The 17,237-nt window shown below is 36.9% G+C and overlaps 1 protein-coding gene across 3 annotated transcripts in view; it reads left to right on the plus strand.

Annotated features, from left to right (window-relative positions):
* The window catches only part of SNAP91 (synaptosome associated protein 91), a 133,053-nt gene that overhangs the window by 68,489 nt on the left and 47,327 nt on the right, over positions 1 to 17,237 (plus strand). For all 3 annotated transcript variants that reach the window (XM_045804482.2, XM_087856910.1, XM_087856911.1), the window contains exons 10-13: positions 756 to 826; positions 5,699 to 5,726; positions 8,499 to 8,608; positions 10,685 to 10,803. In XM_045804482.2, the coding sequence (XP_045660438.1) occupies positions 756 to 826; positions 5,699 to 5,726; positions 8,499 to 8,608; positions 10,685 to 10,803 (328 nt within the window). The remainder of the gene's footprint in view (positions 1 to 755; positions 827 to 5,698; positions 5,727 to 8,498; positions 8,609 to 10,684; positions 10,804 to 17,237) is intronic.

The following is a 17,237-nucleotide window of genomic DNA, read 5'->3' on the forward strand; positions in this document are numbered from 1 at the left end:
TTCTCATGCTTGAGGAATAGATAGGGTGGAATGTATGTATGAACTTATTATTTTTCTTTCTAATATACAGTAAAATGCCATCACTTTGTATTGCCTAAAATGTTAATATAAAAATAAACATTCAGGTACCTTTTAGTAAAAGAGTTGAAATATATTAAATTTTCTAATACACAGTAGTTTAACATTATTATGTATATAAATTAAATAGCTCAATATTAAGAAAATCTTCATTGTTGTTGACTATTAAAGATGTATCCTTTTCTCCACAACTATCACCTACACCCCCCAGCTTTTATTTACTGTAGTAGCGATTTTTGCTAACATTTCAGTCACACATAGATAAGTGAGATTCAACAGTATTTTCAAACTTCTGTACGTTTGTATTTGGGCACTTAAGTTTTTTACTTGGATACAAATACCTGTTCCTTTGCAGTCTTGCGGAAACATGGTGGACTTGACTTGAGTTTAGCGTGTGTAAGTAAGATCATAGAAAAAGTCTATCCAGTGTAATCTGTACACTGAAACACTGCCGTGCCATTTGTTGGGCAGTGGAGTTAACTCTCTGTAAGATGGGCCTGTCTGAGAGTCCATGGGACTTAAATATTTACGTGCCAAAACAATCTGGCGGGAAATGATCTGACATCTGTAGTGGGGTCCAGCCACAGAGCTCCGCCATACAAAGTTACAATGATGTTCCAGTGTATTTACTTTGAAAGAAAGCAATGCAGACATTTATTTTTACTTTCTTATTGTAGGCTCCCAGCAGTCTTATGGAGACCCTTGAACAGCATCTAAATACATTAGAAGGAAAGAAACCCGGAAACAAGTATGCATTAGTTGTATAATTCTAACTAAGATGAAAAATGCTACAGTCGTTCTTTATAAGAATGAGATGTATCACAGTACCACTTTTACTCCTACAGTTTCAGGGTATGCTTTATTGTAATTCTTCTAGGTTCCCTCAGAACTCCCATCCGATTAACTTACGACAGTGTGACCCCATGTACAGGCAATCTATCTGCCGGCTAATGCAGCAAATTAGTATGTTGTACTTAGGTTGTCTGAACTTGCTGATGTATATACTTGCCCTTACAGGGGATTCACAATATACCGAAAAAGAGTTGTTCATGTTTAAAAATTGAGGCTGTTATCATTGGGCATGAGGAAAACAAGCACAGTTTCACAGGTAGCCTTGAACATTGTTACGTTACCAACCCTGCTGTGAAAAAAGCAAAGCCCACAAGTATAGTTGTCTGCATTTTAGACTCTCCCCACTTGAAGCATTCAGCGTGGCATGCTGCTGACATTTTGCTCAGGGATCTTTTTTATAGAGTGAATAGCAATCAATCAGCACTAAGTGCAGTTTTACTGGATTTGCATACCTCTGTGCCCAGGCACATACGTTTTTCACTATTTTTTCCTCATTGCATGCAAAAATGTGCAGGTTCCATTTCTTTTCTTCTCTCTAGCAAGTATCAGACTTGTCTATTCACAGGACCCAGTGCTTTCCAGTCTTTGTGCCTTGCTCAAATTATAATCCTGCTAGTGTTGGATGCCTACCCGCCTTGTCTCTGTGTGTGTAAATCTTACCCGTCCTGGGAGGGCTATCTCATTAAGCCTTCCTTAATCATGCACTGCCCTGTGTTGTGGCCATTTTTTCCCCACATATGTGGTTTAAATAGGTTTTCTGGTTCTAAAGTTCAGGGACAGTTTTATACTTCATTATCTCCACCTGTAGCTGTCTCTACAGGTCAGTTTGAAATCTGTCTGTTGGTCCCAGCTTTATGTTTATTTCATTTAGATTGACAGCAGAAGTTAACAGAGACAGCCTAGGAACTGATCGTTGCAGGGCTGTATGCTGACCATGGATTTTGCCTATGATATAGCTATCAAAATGCAACTCCTTCCTGTTTTCTTCTCTCTCGGTGTTTGCCGAGAATCTATTCGTGTCCTGATGTTACTTGTTGCTTGTTGTTCCATTAGCTAAGTGTCATTTCTGTCGTCCTTTCCAAGTTAGTCTAAAAAGTATTGCATGTTTTAAGTTTCCAACCATGAACAACTGTGTAGGAATCTTTTGGGCAGTTACGGTGGAGCTGTTTGGTATGACGCGTGACAGGACCTGTCGGGGCTCTGTTAAGATTGTTATCACAGTGCAAGTGCAAGGTCTACGCCTGCTTCACTGTGGCCTTGGATGGTCAGACTTTTATGGATAGATTGATGCCAACAAAAAGACGTGAGAGTGCATTAAGTGACATGGGAGTACATTAAGATGCCCACTTGCAGTGATTGCTGGGGCTACCCTGTATAAGAATACCTAAGAAGCCAAAGGAGTTGTGTAGGATTTAAGCAAAAGGAGGCAGGAAGCCTAAGAGATGTCTCTGCTCCTGTGGTAGAAGGACCTCTTTGGCAAAGGAGATAGGCCTATCCTCAGGACTTAAAGCCTCTCTGTTGGCAAGGCAACGCAGGAGGCTCGGTGAAAAGTCAGCTTCTCTGTATTCCTCTCCCTTCAGGGTCCCCCGCACCCTGCACAGAGCCACACTTTCCCGTGTTACATCTGCCAGTACTGCAGTCACCAGAAAAAGCAGCCTTCTGGGGTGAATTTCATTAGCCCTAACTTCAAGTCTAAATTCGCCCCCTTGTGGCTGCTGTAAACTATTTTTGGAAAACAGCTTTGTACACATAGTTACAAGGTTAACTACTAAGGGTAGGGAAATAGAAATCCAGTGACCTTCTGTTTTGAATTCCCTTTGACTGAGCATAATGGTTATCTCTCCTTTAAAATCATTTTATGCTTGTCATATTTCTTTTCTGAATTGGCTGAGACCACATCTGAACTTGTCTTTTGCTGATTCCCTATTTTTAAAATAAATGGACTATAGTAGTTAACTGTTTTCTTCTTTGTATGTTTGTGCTTACCTGGGAACTTAAGTGAAGGGTGAGTACTACAGTGAGTGGCTTTTTTGCATTTGGTTATTACTAAAAATGCAAAAAGCACTCTAAAGATTCCACATTTGGTATTCAGAACATTTAAAACTGATTTCTGTCAATTTTACACATCTGTGTTTTTCATTATACTTTTTTATTTGTCTCCCAAGGTGACTGGCATAAATGGTTTTACTTTGTTTTGGTCTTCTCAAATCAAGACTAACAATCTCTCTTAGGTGTACTTACATTCCTCTTAGATTTTGGAAATCAAATTTTTTTTATTTGATTAGTAAACAAAAGATTTTCCCATGGCATACGGCAGAAGTGCCAAAAGACAATGTTATAAGGAAAATTAAAGTTGTCTGTCTTTGAGTAGCAGTGTAAAGTGATTCTAATCTCTGAGACAATGAAGCGTTTCCAAATGTCTACTATAAAAATATGTGTGCTCTTTATATTTAATGGTTTTTATTTACTGATACTCATTTTTGAAGTTTTATGCAATACTGTGTGATATATTTGTATATTGTGTGTTTCTGTGATTCCATAGAACAAAAGAGAAATTGATTTTATTTTACATGTGGGTTTACTAAGTGCTGAGGGTACAGGAAACCTGATAATCAATTGTAATTAAAATTATTTGGAAGACGTAGATAGGTTTTTCATATCTGTATTTTGTTTTTTTGTTTGTCTTCTGGCTAGCATTTATAGGCAAAATTATGTAGAGATTATTGTTGGGCATATAAGACATAACAAAGTTTCCTCCTTTGATGACTTAGTATTAATATCCTGGAGGTAAACCTTGGCATTTTCTATGTTCATCATAAAAACCCATAGATTTGTTTGTAACATTTCACAGAATTTAGGATAGGATTACATCACTCATTCTCTTTTAAAATTATATTCGTGCTTTATTCTTTCCAGGGCAGTTCACTATGTACTAGATTTCTCTCGCTGAAATCCTTACAATAAGTATTGATTTTTAGTAAGTGTCATTATCTGTATACATAAAAGATTGTAGCATTTTCTTTTATAAAGGGGAAGTGACCGATAGTAGGGTAGTAAATCAATGAAGAAACAGGTAAAAGGAAGAGAGGAAAACTCGTGCCGGGCACATCTGAGTTTGCATCAGGACAGGCTGGAATGTGAAAGGAGCACAGGCTCTGGGCATTGGACGGACTTGGACGAGAGTCTTAAATCCACCGTTAAAGAGTGATGAGGCACTTCTCTGAGCCTCAAGAGCCCTCAGATTTTAATCAGTGATTAATGATGCTTGTTAAAGCCATGGCCCCATTGGGAGCATACCTTTGGTACTGACCTCTTAGATGAAATCATGGCAAAGGCTAGGTGTGGTCCATTGGAACAGAGGCCACCCATCCTGACAGGTCAGTTTCACACAAAATAATTTTTAAGACTTTTGGTTAATTTATTTTCTATGCAAAGAGTACACGAATGCATTCTTATTCCAAAATTCAAATACAGAAATATCAGTGTCTGCAAAATGCCAGGTATTGTGTAAAGTGCTGGGGATATAAAGTAATGGGATAGATTCCCTTCCTTCAAAGAATTTAGCATTTGGAAAAGACAGATTACTGAACAGACAAATAAGATACACTGCAGTAAGTAGGATGATGGTTGGACAGAGACAAATTTTCATTTATTTGCTTAATCCATGGGTAATTAGAAGTGTCATTTAGTAATGGCACTCGTGTAGGAGCTTGGCAAACTGATTCTTGTGCCAATAAGGTTGAACATAAAAGGTATTAATGTGATGTATATTATTAAATCTGTTTTGCTACATTCAATAAAACAAAAATTCATGGTACTGTACAAAACTTCAGTTACTAAATCTCTGCTAATTTTGTTTGGCTAGTGCCGCTTGTACGATTTTCTCTGTAGATGAGTGGAAAGCCATCCCTGCCATATTCTAAGACTCGGATAGTAGGCTTCCTATTGAAATGTGTTTTTTCTTCATTTTGTTTTACCATTTATTTTTCGCCAACCTGGGTTGGTAAAGTGTAAACTGTTTATGCAGTCAGTTCTGAAGCACTTTGCTAGAAATGATGTGCAAGTCCGTGCTAGCAATAATCTCACCAAAAAAAAAAAAAAAAAATTTACTCCTTTCTAATTTTCCCTCACTCCCTTAGAAACGATCATTGAGGTTACTGTTCTTTTTCAAGCTCCCACTAGATCTAACAGGATAATGGGAATATTTTCCATAGATCGTTTTCATTATAGCCATGAAAAACAACAAACCAGGAGGATACATGTGGAAGTTGAGACACATTTCATGGGGATTTTTTAAACTCTGATGTTCCTTTTATGCATCACAATTATGATTAAATGAATCACAATGTACCTTAATGAGTTTTCTAACTTTTTAAAATAATAAGCCAGAGGGTTGGTTTTTGTTTTTGTTTTTTTTTAATTCTCTAAAGCCTTGTTTTCCCCAAGTCTGGGCAACATTTTTAAAATTCCAGTTTTATTTTTGTTGGACACAGGCAATAATGATCAACTTGAAGGATTGAGTTGCTAGAGATATAGGAAAACACTTGGGTTTAAGAATTTCTAGTATTAGAAATTAAGTGAATGGAAAACACTGAAAGAGGATGTCATAATTGAGTGAAGGATAAATTATTTTTTAAAAAATAGTTTATCCATTGCTAAGACTTCTGTATTTAAACCAGTTAAAGCTTGTCCAAGTGATATCAAACTTAAATGGTTCTACAAATGTATTCACGTATATTCAGTTTTAATTTTTTTGATTGCCTTTTAGATCTGGTGCTCCCTCTCCGTTAAGTAAGGTAAGTTTGCTGTTCGTTTTGTTTCGACCATTTTAGGAATTCTTGAGTGTACAGTTGAATGACATTAAATACATTCATATTGTGCAACCGTCACTATCGTCCATTTCCAGAACTTTTGTCATCAAAGCTGAAACTCTGCACCCTTTCCACACTAACTCCACAGCCTTCTCCTCAGCCCCAGGCGACCACCATTCTGCTTTCTGTCTCTATGAGTTTGACTACTCTAGGTACCTCAAATAAGTGGAATCAACCAGTGTCTGTCCTTTCTTGACTGGCCTATTTTACTTAGCATAATATCTTGGGGGATTGATTTATGCTGTAGCATATGTCCGAACGTCCTTCCTTTTTAAGTCTGAATAACGTTCCATTTTACGTATACACCACGTTTTCTTCTTCCATCTGTCCGTTGGTCACTTGGGTTGCTCCACCTTTTGGTGGTTGTAAATAATACTGCTATGGGAACATGGGTATATAAATACCTGTTTGAGTTCCTGCTTTCAGTTTTTTCAGGTATATACTCAAAAGTGGAATTTCTGGGTCTTATGGTAATTTTATTTTTAATTTCTAAAGGAAAGGAAAGGTGGATTTTGTGTATTCTACTTTATATTAGCTTCTCAGTCTGGTGTAGTATAGCAGTGTCTACTTAGTCCTCTGTTTCGACCGTTCTTTTTTTTAAATAGGAGAAATTTTCATACATGTATATTACAACTGAAAACAAACTAGTTACAAAGCACATATGTATTCTGAATCCCAGCCCTGTGAGACAAAACACATAATTTTATACGTGTTTGAACCGTAAAGAAGTCAGTTGCGATTGAGTGTGTTTCTGCAAGCATGCCTTTTAGACACTCCACTGTAATAATTTTAATAACTTTCTCCTCCCTCTTTTTTATCACATTGAAGGACAGGATTAGGGTTATCGGTGACAATAGTACTTATTTCCCTAGGTCTGTACCTCACATTTGCCGTTGTATTTTTCAGACAAAAATGTAATAAATGTGCTCTTTCCTCTATGACAAATTTCCATTATGTGATTGCTGTTATTACAGACATGAAGGATGTCATTATGACTGCACTGGTGGTTCCCAGACACCCTGTACTGTGTCGGTACCTGGCTCTCTGCCTAAGAGTCCCTCCGGCAGCTCAAGCCAACAAAAAGCTCCCTGGTGATTCTGATATAAAACTGGGTTTAAAATCATTATGTCTGTGTGAAAAATTCCAACGTATGACTGCAGAATAGAGTGTGGTGAAAATTATGGCATCACTGGGGATGGTCTGTCTCTGCATTTTGGCCAAATTGAATTTTTTTTTGATATTTTCTTTTTGTAATAACAGAATTATTCTGGTTCTGTTTCCCTAGCTCTCTCGTTTCTTCAGAGCTTATTGTTACAGAGCAGTTTTTAATGAGCCTTTGAAGACCTTCATTTCTGCGTTTATGTTGATGGCTTCATTTTGGTCTCTAAGTTCTCAGTGGTATCTTCATAAACATTACTTTCTAAGCTTATTTACATGTATTGGCTAAAAAACACACACACACTAATTTCTTTGAGAGGAGTTGTCAGTGTCCGCAGTGCATAGCATACAAATTAAATTTGGCCGGTCCTTTCTATTCCCTTGATAATCTTTCCTATTCCATTTGAAAATTTTGAATTTTTGGTGAAGAGAAAGGCTTGAGTTGTTGTTTTCTGAGCAGCAATATGCATATTGCTCATGAGTTTGTCTTCCTTGACATGCTGAATACTTAACACTTGGGTATCTATTGAATTTTGACTTCTTGATTCTTGGACAAAGAGATATTAGACAGGTACTATTTAAGTCTGAAAACCCCTTAACGTTATCTCCTCAGTCCTTTTTCTTAATTTATACTTTTTAAAACTCTAAGTTTAGTCTACTTGAAATTAGGTGTCCATTTGTGGCAGCATCCAATAGCCTTCGAGTAGTCCTAGTCTTCACGTTTTACTTGCTGTCTATCACATTTCCGCTTAGAGTAAGTATCAGTGGACTGGTTTGAGATGCCCCATTAACCTTTCTCTTGTAAATACATGGAGAATTAAATACACCAAATAAAGGGAAATAGAATTAGGATAGTTACCTCAGCAAAAATCTTATCTTTTAATATATTAACTGACTATTAAGGTCTCTTTTTAAAAATAAACCAGTCCAGGACAATAAATGTTAGATTTTATTTTACTTTTTTAGTTTTATCTGTGTCATATTAGTGACGGGATATAGTCATGATACCTTTAAACTGTCAGTGACTTAAATCTTGCTTATGTATTGTTCTCTGCCATCTGTGAACTCTTCTGAAAGTTAGATTTCTAGAATTTAAAGACACCTGAGAAGACTTTATATGAAGTCTGGTTAGGGTGCAAAGGAAAAAGAATGGCCTTGGTTTTATAGCAGTTATCGCAATAATTGATAATTGTTTTCATTTTTAGCAGCTGGTAAGATCTTTCCTGCTAATTTTATGTTTAGGAAATACCCGTTAGCCTTGATTTTAAGTACGTGAGCAGAAGTCATTGCAATGTTAAGCCAAATATTTTAAACATAATTTTATATATATTGCATTTGACTTTTAAAATTTGAAAGCTGTTTTGTCCAATATTGATTACTTATTACAGTTCTCCATTTCACATTTTCTTGAGTTTTTTCTCCCACAAGGCGTTACCAAAAAACTGCTGCGAGTGTCAGGCCTGCACAGCGGAGGTCCTGCTGCTCTGTGCCCTTTAGGTCAGCATTTGACTACAGTGTGTTGTACACCTTCACTTTCAGTCTTCGCCAGCCACAACCGTTACGTCTCCCAACTCTACACCAGCTAAAACTATCGACACATCCCCACCGGTGGATTTATTTGCAACTGCATCTGCGGCTGTCCCCGTCAGGTGAGTTAATGAGTAGGCGCTGAACCGTTTATTAATATTTTGATTACACTTTTGTTTTCTTTTTAGGTACTGAACCCAGATGTTTTCACAAAATGAAATCTAGTCCTAGTAACATGTGATAGTTTGGGCAATATTTAGGTTCACAAAGTAAGTTCTTTTATATTTTCTACTGTTCCCTAGGCCTGTACCCTCAAAGCATCAGCAAGACCTAAGCTGTAGAAATCACCTGCCTGTTCACACAGTTAGGAGAGGAGGTGGAAGAAGTTGTGAAGATATGGAAAATGATTTCAGAAATTAGCTGCTGCTTGTGTGAAATTTAAACGGTGTCTTAAGGCGCTGAAAACAACAACAACAACTTTTCAGTTCTAGGCCAGTTAGTTGGTGCTTAAGAGGAACTCAGACTCTGGTGGTAGAAAGACACCATCAGGATCTTCCCGATCAGCTTCTATAGCACCGAAAGGTCAGAACATTAGTGAGAAAGGTGGAGACGGCTGTGCACTGGGTAAGATCTCAGGGCTGCCTCAGATGAAACCGCAACTCAAAGTAGCTTCTTCATATAATAATTTTAGGTCGGCCTTTGTTTGGTTCTTTGTCTTGAGAGGATTTATAGTATCTGTGACTGGTTATGAATGCCCTGTATTTGGAGACCTGAATTTTGAACTGAGCAATAAATTCATGTACCCATATTAACTATGTGTGTTACCCCTACTTGCCTAGTTCTGCTTTTAATTATCACAAGTTTGATAAAAACAAGTCCTTTTTGCCTCTATACTTAGATACTATATACTATACAATATACTTTATACTTCTACTAAAAGCTTTGATTCAGGTCTGAATCATATGTTTCCCTGTCCTGGCACTTAGACCAGTTAGGTTTATGACATGGAAATCAAAACTAGGCGAGTTTCAGGTGCTTTGAAATTAAAAAACAAACAAACAAAAAAACAAAATCCTTTCTTCAAAAGAATATTACTTGGAAATCTAATATGTAAAAAAGGTAAAGATGGAATTGCTATTTATGAAGAAGGGTGGGGATCTGGCACCCTGGTGCCTTGGTACCTGGTCTGATAACCTGTGGGCCATTGTGTTTCAAACCTGAATGAAACTCCTGGGGCCATGTTAAAATGAAGATTCTGATATAGAAGATATGGGCTATACCCAAGATTCTGTACTTCTAACAATGTCTCAGGATATTAGTAGATTGAAGACCACACTTTGGATAGCAAAGCTCTAGGCTCCTCCTTGGAACTTCTGCAGATGGAGCAGTTTTGAAATACACAGCCCTAACTGAATGAGAATAAAAAATACAGAAGTATTTTAGATGAGGTGTCTCATAGGCAAACTTGATATGTTATAGTTTAACTTAGATAAAAGGTATATTAGTGATTATTCATTTTACTATTCTTTGCTTTATAAATAAATTCTTAAGGCAAGAATTTTTTCCATACAAAAAATTTTAGAAAATAGAAAAAAGGGAAAAATTACCCATAATTCTCTTACTCTAATGCCTTTAATATTTGAGTATGCTTCCTTTTATCACAGTCCTCCTAACCAGCATTTCAGATGCTACCCAGTGGACATTAACATATTTGATAAAATTTCCCCTTAATTTGAGGTCTTTGGGTTTTCCCCTTTAATTTCTGCTTTATGATTTGTTGAGTGGCCCATTGCTTGAAGGATGGTTTACCTGTGTTATTCTGTATAGAGCAAGAATTGGCAAACTATGGCCTATGGGTGAAACTAGCCCACTGTCTGTTTTTATAAATAAAGTTTTATTGGAACAAAGGCACGTTCATTTGTTTATATATTGCCTGTGTCTTATTTTATGCTATACTGGCAGAGATAAAGAGTGATAGACCATCTAGCCCACAAACTAAAATATTTAGCTTCTGGCCCCTTACAAAGTAGTTTGCCAAGCCTATAGAAGAACATATGCTATACTTTCCAAAATATTATTCTCTTATTGGATTTAAAGTATCCAAAATCTTTGATGCTTTCTTCATCAGTCTTTATTTAAAAGCATCTTCACATTATAAAATTTTAAAATCTGATTTTAAAATTGCATTTTCCTTTCAGCACTTCTAAACCGTCTAGTGATCTCCTGGACCTCCAGCCAGACTTTTCTTCTGGGGGAGCAGCAGCCGCCGCAGCACCAGCGCCACCACCACCTTCTGGAGGAGCCACTGCGTGGGGAGGTGAGTGAAAGCAGACCGCCATGCCATTTTTCTAGTCAGTTGTTTTTATTCAGGCTATTATTGTTATACTTACCTTCTAATTGTCCAAGATGTTGCTAGAAACTTGGAGAGAAAATGGTAAGAATGGCATCTATTGATTGGAATATATATATTGAGAGAGAGGCAGAGAGTCTCTCTGTGGTAGTCATATAGTTCTCATTTTAAGACTTGGAACAAAGGCAGTATTTTTCTTTGCTATTCTGAAATTCTGATTATTTTTAATAATTGGTCTCTAGAGATTCAGGCATTAAGAGGATTGGATGTTCCTGTGAACTTCTGAGATTACTCAAGGCAGCACTTCCAATTTGATTTGTTCAGGTGTAGCCTCCTTCCTGGATTCCTTTATGCCTAAATTGGTTTTAATTCATATTGAATTTGACTTCAGGCAGTTGAAATCTGGGATAGATTCTTGTTTGTGCCGGAAAAGATCCGTACTAAACTAACTGAGAAGAATCATACCTAAGTACTTGATTCCCATTTTTATTCATGGATCTTGAAAAAATTAAAATTTTACAAGTATTTGATTAAAAAGCAAATTAAATAATAATATAAAATAAGCTAATTATTTTCAGGGCTGTACTGAGTTGGTTTTAAATGCCTTGCCCTATTGCACCAAAATCTCAAAATAATTTTTTTTTAGGTTTAAAAATGATTCCTACAATATAGAAAGAACACAGAGGGGATAACATAAGCAATGTGGTGAAATAGGAGGTGCCCCGTCATAGCTCCTTTGTGGGAGCTTTGGGATCCAGGTAGGAGCCCAAGGGAGCCTAAGATCAAGGAAGGTGGTTTTGAGAAGGCAAGCCTACACCCAGACAGGAGACTCGCCAACCTTGGCCCTGGCTATAGATCTGGAAATACCACCATGCTCCTATGGATGCATTTACAGTCCTGTTTGACTTTGGGCCTGTCATCAGCAGCATCTGTCAAAGGACCCCGAAGGAGCCGTGCTTGCCCTTGCCTTGGGTAACAGGTCTCCTGACCTTGGTCTCAGCCGTGAATTCTGAAATGGCCTGTGACCCAGCTCCAGCCTTTCTCAGTCATGGTCTGGGAGCAGTCCTGCCTGCCCAGGAATCCAGCAAGAGACACATCTGTCCCTATCCCCAGAGGCAGGCCTGCTGACCTTGGTCCCAACTATGGACTTTAAAGCAGCCCTCTGACTTGGTCCCAGCTCCATTCAGCTATGGTCCAGGACTCGACCTGCCTATCCAGGGACCCAGTGAGAGCCACACCTTTCCATGCATTTGCTAACCAGCCCACCATCTGTGGACTCAACTGCAGATCCTGAAATGGACCCTTGTCCCAGTTCTAGCCCTACTGACCAAGGTCCTATAGGTCCACCCAGGGATGAGGCAGATCCAAACCCATCCAAGCCCCTGGCAAGAGGCCCATCAACCATGGGCATCACAGCATACCCAGCAGGTAACGACGTGACCCAGCTCCAACCCACTCAATTGTGATTCTGTTCTGATACTCTGGGCAGTGTCATTAGTGCAGCGCAAGTGAAGGTCTTTACCTGCCAAAATGAGTCTTTAAAGACTGGAAGAGCTATTTACTTCTTTAAATGTACAGATACCAACAGAAGTCTACATGGATTACAAAGAATCAGGGAAACAAACATGATACCACCAAAGGAAGCTAATAATACTGTAATAATCAATGCCAAAGAAATGGAAATCTATGAATTGCCTGACAAAGAATTTAAAATAATCATCTTAACGAAGATCAGTGAGATACAAAAGAACAGAAATAGACAACAAAACAAAGTCAAGAAAACAATACATGAACAAAATGAGAAGTTTAATAAGGAGATAAAGGCCATAAGAAGGAACTAAACAGAAATCAAAATATTAGCAAACCAAATTCAGTAGCACATTAGAAGGATCATACACCATGATCAAGTGGGATTTATCCCTGGGATGGAAGGATGGTTCAATATATACAAATCAGTAAGCATGATATTACAGAATGAAGGATAAAAATCATATGATCTCAGCATGCCTGGGGAGCTCATTCGATTAAGCATCCAACTCTTAATTAATCTTAGTTCAGGTCTTGATCTCAGGGTCATGAGTTCAAGCCCCACGTTGGTCTCCATCCTGGACATGGAGCCTACTTTAAAAAAAAAAATCATATGATCTCAATAGATGCAGAAAAGGCATCTAATAGATTTCAACATCCTTTCATGATAAAAAATTCTTGACAAATTATGTGTAGAAGGAATGTACCTCAATGTTATAAAGGCCATATATGATGAGCCCACAGCTAACATCATACTCAGTGGTGAAAAGCCGAAACCTTTTTCTCTTAAGATTAGGGACAAGATAAGGATGCCCACTCTCCACTTCTTTTTTTTTTTTTAATTAACATATAATGATTATTTGTTTCAGAGGTACAGGTCTGTGATTCATCAGTCTTACACAATTCACAGTGCTCACCATAGCACATACCCTCCCCAGTATTCATCACCCAGCCACCCCATCCCTCCCACCCCACTTCACTCCAGCCCACTCTCCATTTATGTTTAACACAGTGCTGGAGGTCTTAGCCAGAGCAATTAGGCAAGAAACAGAAATAAAAGGCACCCAAATAGGAAACGAAGAAGCAAATTGTCTTTGCAGATGACATAATCTTGTGTGTATAAAACCTTAAAGACTCTACCAAAAAGCTGTTAAAACTAATAAAGAATTCAGTAAAGTTGCAGGACACACAATCAACATACAAAAATCAGTTGTCTTTCTGTACACTAACAACAAATTATGTGAAAAAGAAATGAAGAAAACAATTTCATTTACAATAGCATCAAAAGGAATGAAATACTTAGGAGCAAATTTTCATCAAGGACGTGAACGATTTGTATACTGAACTGTTAAACATTGATGAGAGAAATTGAAGAAAACACAAAGGGAAAGATATTCTGTTTTCATGGATTAGAAAAATTAATATTGTCAAACTGTCCATAAAGTGATCTATACATTCAGTGAAATCCCTAGAAAAACTGTAATTGCATTTTCCCTTAAATAGAAAAACAATCCTATCATTTATACAGACCACAAAACACCCCAAGCAGCCCAAGGAAACTTGAGAAAGAAGAACAAAACTGAAGGCATCAAACTTCCTGATTTCAATGTATAGTACAAAGCTATAGTAATCAAAACAGTATGCTGCTGATATGAAAATGGACACCTTGACCAACAGAACAGAACAGAGAGCCCAGAAATAAACCCACACACATACAGTCAACTAACTTTGGACAAGAACACCAAGAATACACAACGGGGAGAAGATAGTCTCTTTAATAACTAGTGTTGGGAAAACTGGATATCCACATGGAAAAGAATAAAATCGGAACTTTATCTTATATCCTACACAAAAATTAACTTTAAATGGATTAAAGACTTAAGTATAATACCTGAAACCATAAGAAAACAGAGAAAAATCTTTTTGGACACTGGTCTTAGCAATGAGTTTTTTGGATATGACACCAAAAGCATAGGCAACAAAAGTGAAAATAAGCAGTAGGACTATGTCAAACTAAAAATCTTCTGCACAGCAAAAGAAACAATGAAATGAAAATGCAACCTATAGAATGGGAGAAAATATTTGCAGACCATGTACCTAATATGGAGTTAATATCCAAAATATGTAAGGACTCAATTCAATAGCAAAAAAACCAAATAACTTGATTTAAAAATGGGCAGAGGGGGGCGCCTGGGTGGCACAGCAGTTAAGCGTCTGCCTTCGGCTCAGGGCGTGATCCCAGCATTATGGGATGGAGTCCCGCATCAGGCTCCTCCGCTATGAGCCTGCTTCTTCCTCTCCCACTCCCCCTGCTTGTGTTCCCTCTCTCGCTGGCTGTCTCTCTCTGTGTTAAATAAATAAGTAAAATCTTTAAAAAAAAAAAAAATGGGCAGAGGACCTGAATAGACATTTTTCTGAAGAAAACATACAGATGGCCAATAGATATATAGAAGTGTGTTCAGTATCACTAATCAGGGAAATGCAAATCAAAACCATATATCATATCACCTCATACCTGTTGGAATGGCTATACCAAAAAGATAAAGCAATAACAAGTACTGATGAGGATTTGGAAAAAAGGGGACCCTGTGTACTGTTGGTAGGAGCGTAAATTGGTACAGCTATTATGGAAAACAGTATAGCTAGTCCTCAAAAAATTAAAAATAGGACTACCACATGATTTACTAATTTTACTTCTGGATGGAGACATACACACACACATCAAAGAGATATTTGCATTCCCATACTCACCACAACTTTAAACACAATAGCCAAGATATGGAAATAACTGAAATGTCTGTCAGTGGACAAATAGAGAAGGAAAATGTCTTATATCTAAATCCAATGAAATATTATTCAGCCCTAAAAAAGAAGGAAATCTTCCCATTTGCAAAAGCATGGGTGTGAACATGGAAGACATTATGCTAAGGGAATAAGCCAGACACAGAAAGACAAATATGTATGATCTCACTTGTTTGTGGAATTTAAAAAAGTCAAATTCTCAGAAGCAGAAAGTAGAATTATGGTTGGCAGGGGATGAAGAGTAAGGCAAAGGTGGAGAGACGTTGATCAAAGGGTACAAGTGGTCAGTTGTAAGATGAGTTAAGTTCTGGAGATCTAATGTACAGCTGGTGACTATAGTTAATGATACTATTGTATACTTGAAATTTGCTGAGAGTGAATTTTAAGTTTTCTCACCACAAAAATAAAGGTAGTAACTAGTAACTGTGTGAGATGATGGATGTGTTAGGTTGATTGTAATAATCATTTCACAAAGTATATGTATGTCAAATCATCGCATTGTACATCTCAAATATATACATCGATAAAGCTAAGGTGAGGGAAGAAACAACACAGGTGAAAGACATTAACTCACTGGTGAGGAAATCAGTAAGATGATAAAGACGGTTCACAGAACATTTTTTTAAAGATTTTATTTATTTATTAGAGAGCGAGCATGAGCAAGACAAAGTAGCAGAAGGAGAGGGAGAAGCAGACTCCCCACTGAGCAGGGAGCCAGATCTGGGGCTTGATCTCACGACTCTGGACTCATGACCTGAGCTGAAGGCAGACACTTAAACTGACGGAGCCACCCAAGCACCTGGTTCAGAGAACATTTGGAGGAGCTTGATTATTTACCCATGTTTGAAAAGAAATGTTAGAATAAATTAAGTAGGTTAAATGCAAAACTAGTTAATGTCCCATATGGCAATAAAAATATCTTGTTATCTTCTCCCAGACAGAGTATTACTTGAACCACTAGTGGAAAGATCTTGTGATACATCATTTTAGAATCAGAATCCTTAATTAACATTTAAATTGCAAAGTCAAATAAAGTTACATTTCCATAGCTAATTAAATAATCCTTGGGTGAGCTTGCTAAATAATGTGTCAGTATGACATCAGAGTACATGCTATAATCTCTTGATTTTATTTCCAAGTTGTTTTGGCAAGAAAATAAACAACAGATAACCAGTCCTGCAATAAGTTGCTAATTATAAATATAAACATTTTAAATATTGGTGTTTTTCCACTTTAAATATTTAAACCTCCTATGTTGAAATATTCAACTCCTATGTCTATAGCTATCCATTTTTTTTTAAACAAAATTGCTCTTTCAGCTTCACTTCACTTTATTAAATTTCAGTTGGTGAAAGGAAAATATTGCTGCTGAGATTTTATAAGTGCAGTCTTCTGGCTCTCATGTTTTCATTCTGAGCTTTATCTTTCAGAAGTGTTTGATTATTTCAATTTACTAATAATGTATTTTCATTACCACAGTGTCTTATAACAATTTTGTTTTCCGGTTAATTTAAAATGTTTCAAATCCATATCCTTAAATCAGACTTTCTTGGTCATAAATTTATATATGTGACTTTTAGAGAACCTTTATAATTTAAAGCTTAGTGTTAATTATAATTTGTGGAGTTATACAAAAAAATTTTTCAGTTTTATGTGAACGTATTAAGTCTTTAATTCTGTCAACTATTTAAAGCAGTATGTATTCACACTGTAATTTTTAGAACTTATCAAACATTTAGTGATTTACTTAGAACTTTAATGAATAAACAGTGAAACTGTAAACTGTCTCCTTTCACCTTATTCTCTGGCATGAAATTGAAGAGTAATTCTTTTCTTTTCTTTTTTTTTAATTTTGCACCAAAAGAATGCCAAGTAAAGAGATAAAGCTAGGTGAAATCTTTTAAAATTGCAGTGAAACATTTTTATTCATTTCCATCTTCAAACACTCTTTGCTAAGACACAGTACTGTAAGGAATAAGTTATAATAACCAATTTTATCAGAATACATTTCAGTCTTGTTAGAAATAAGTAGCTATTGGTGATTGAAGCATTAAGATAGCAGTGGATGTAGA

Source organism: Ursus americanus, chromosome 29, assembly GCF_024610735.1.
Source record: "Ursus americanus isolate L20-20 chromosome 29, mUrsAme1.1.p, whole genome shotgun sequence".
Classification (NCBI taxonomy): Eukaryota; Metazoa; Chordata; class Mammalia; order Carnivora; family Ursidae; genus Ursus; species Ursus americanus.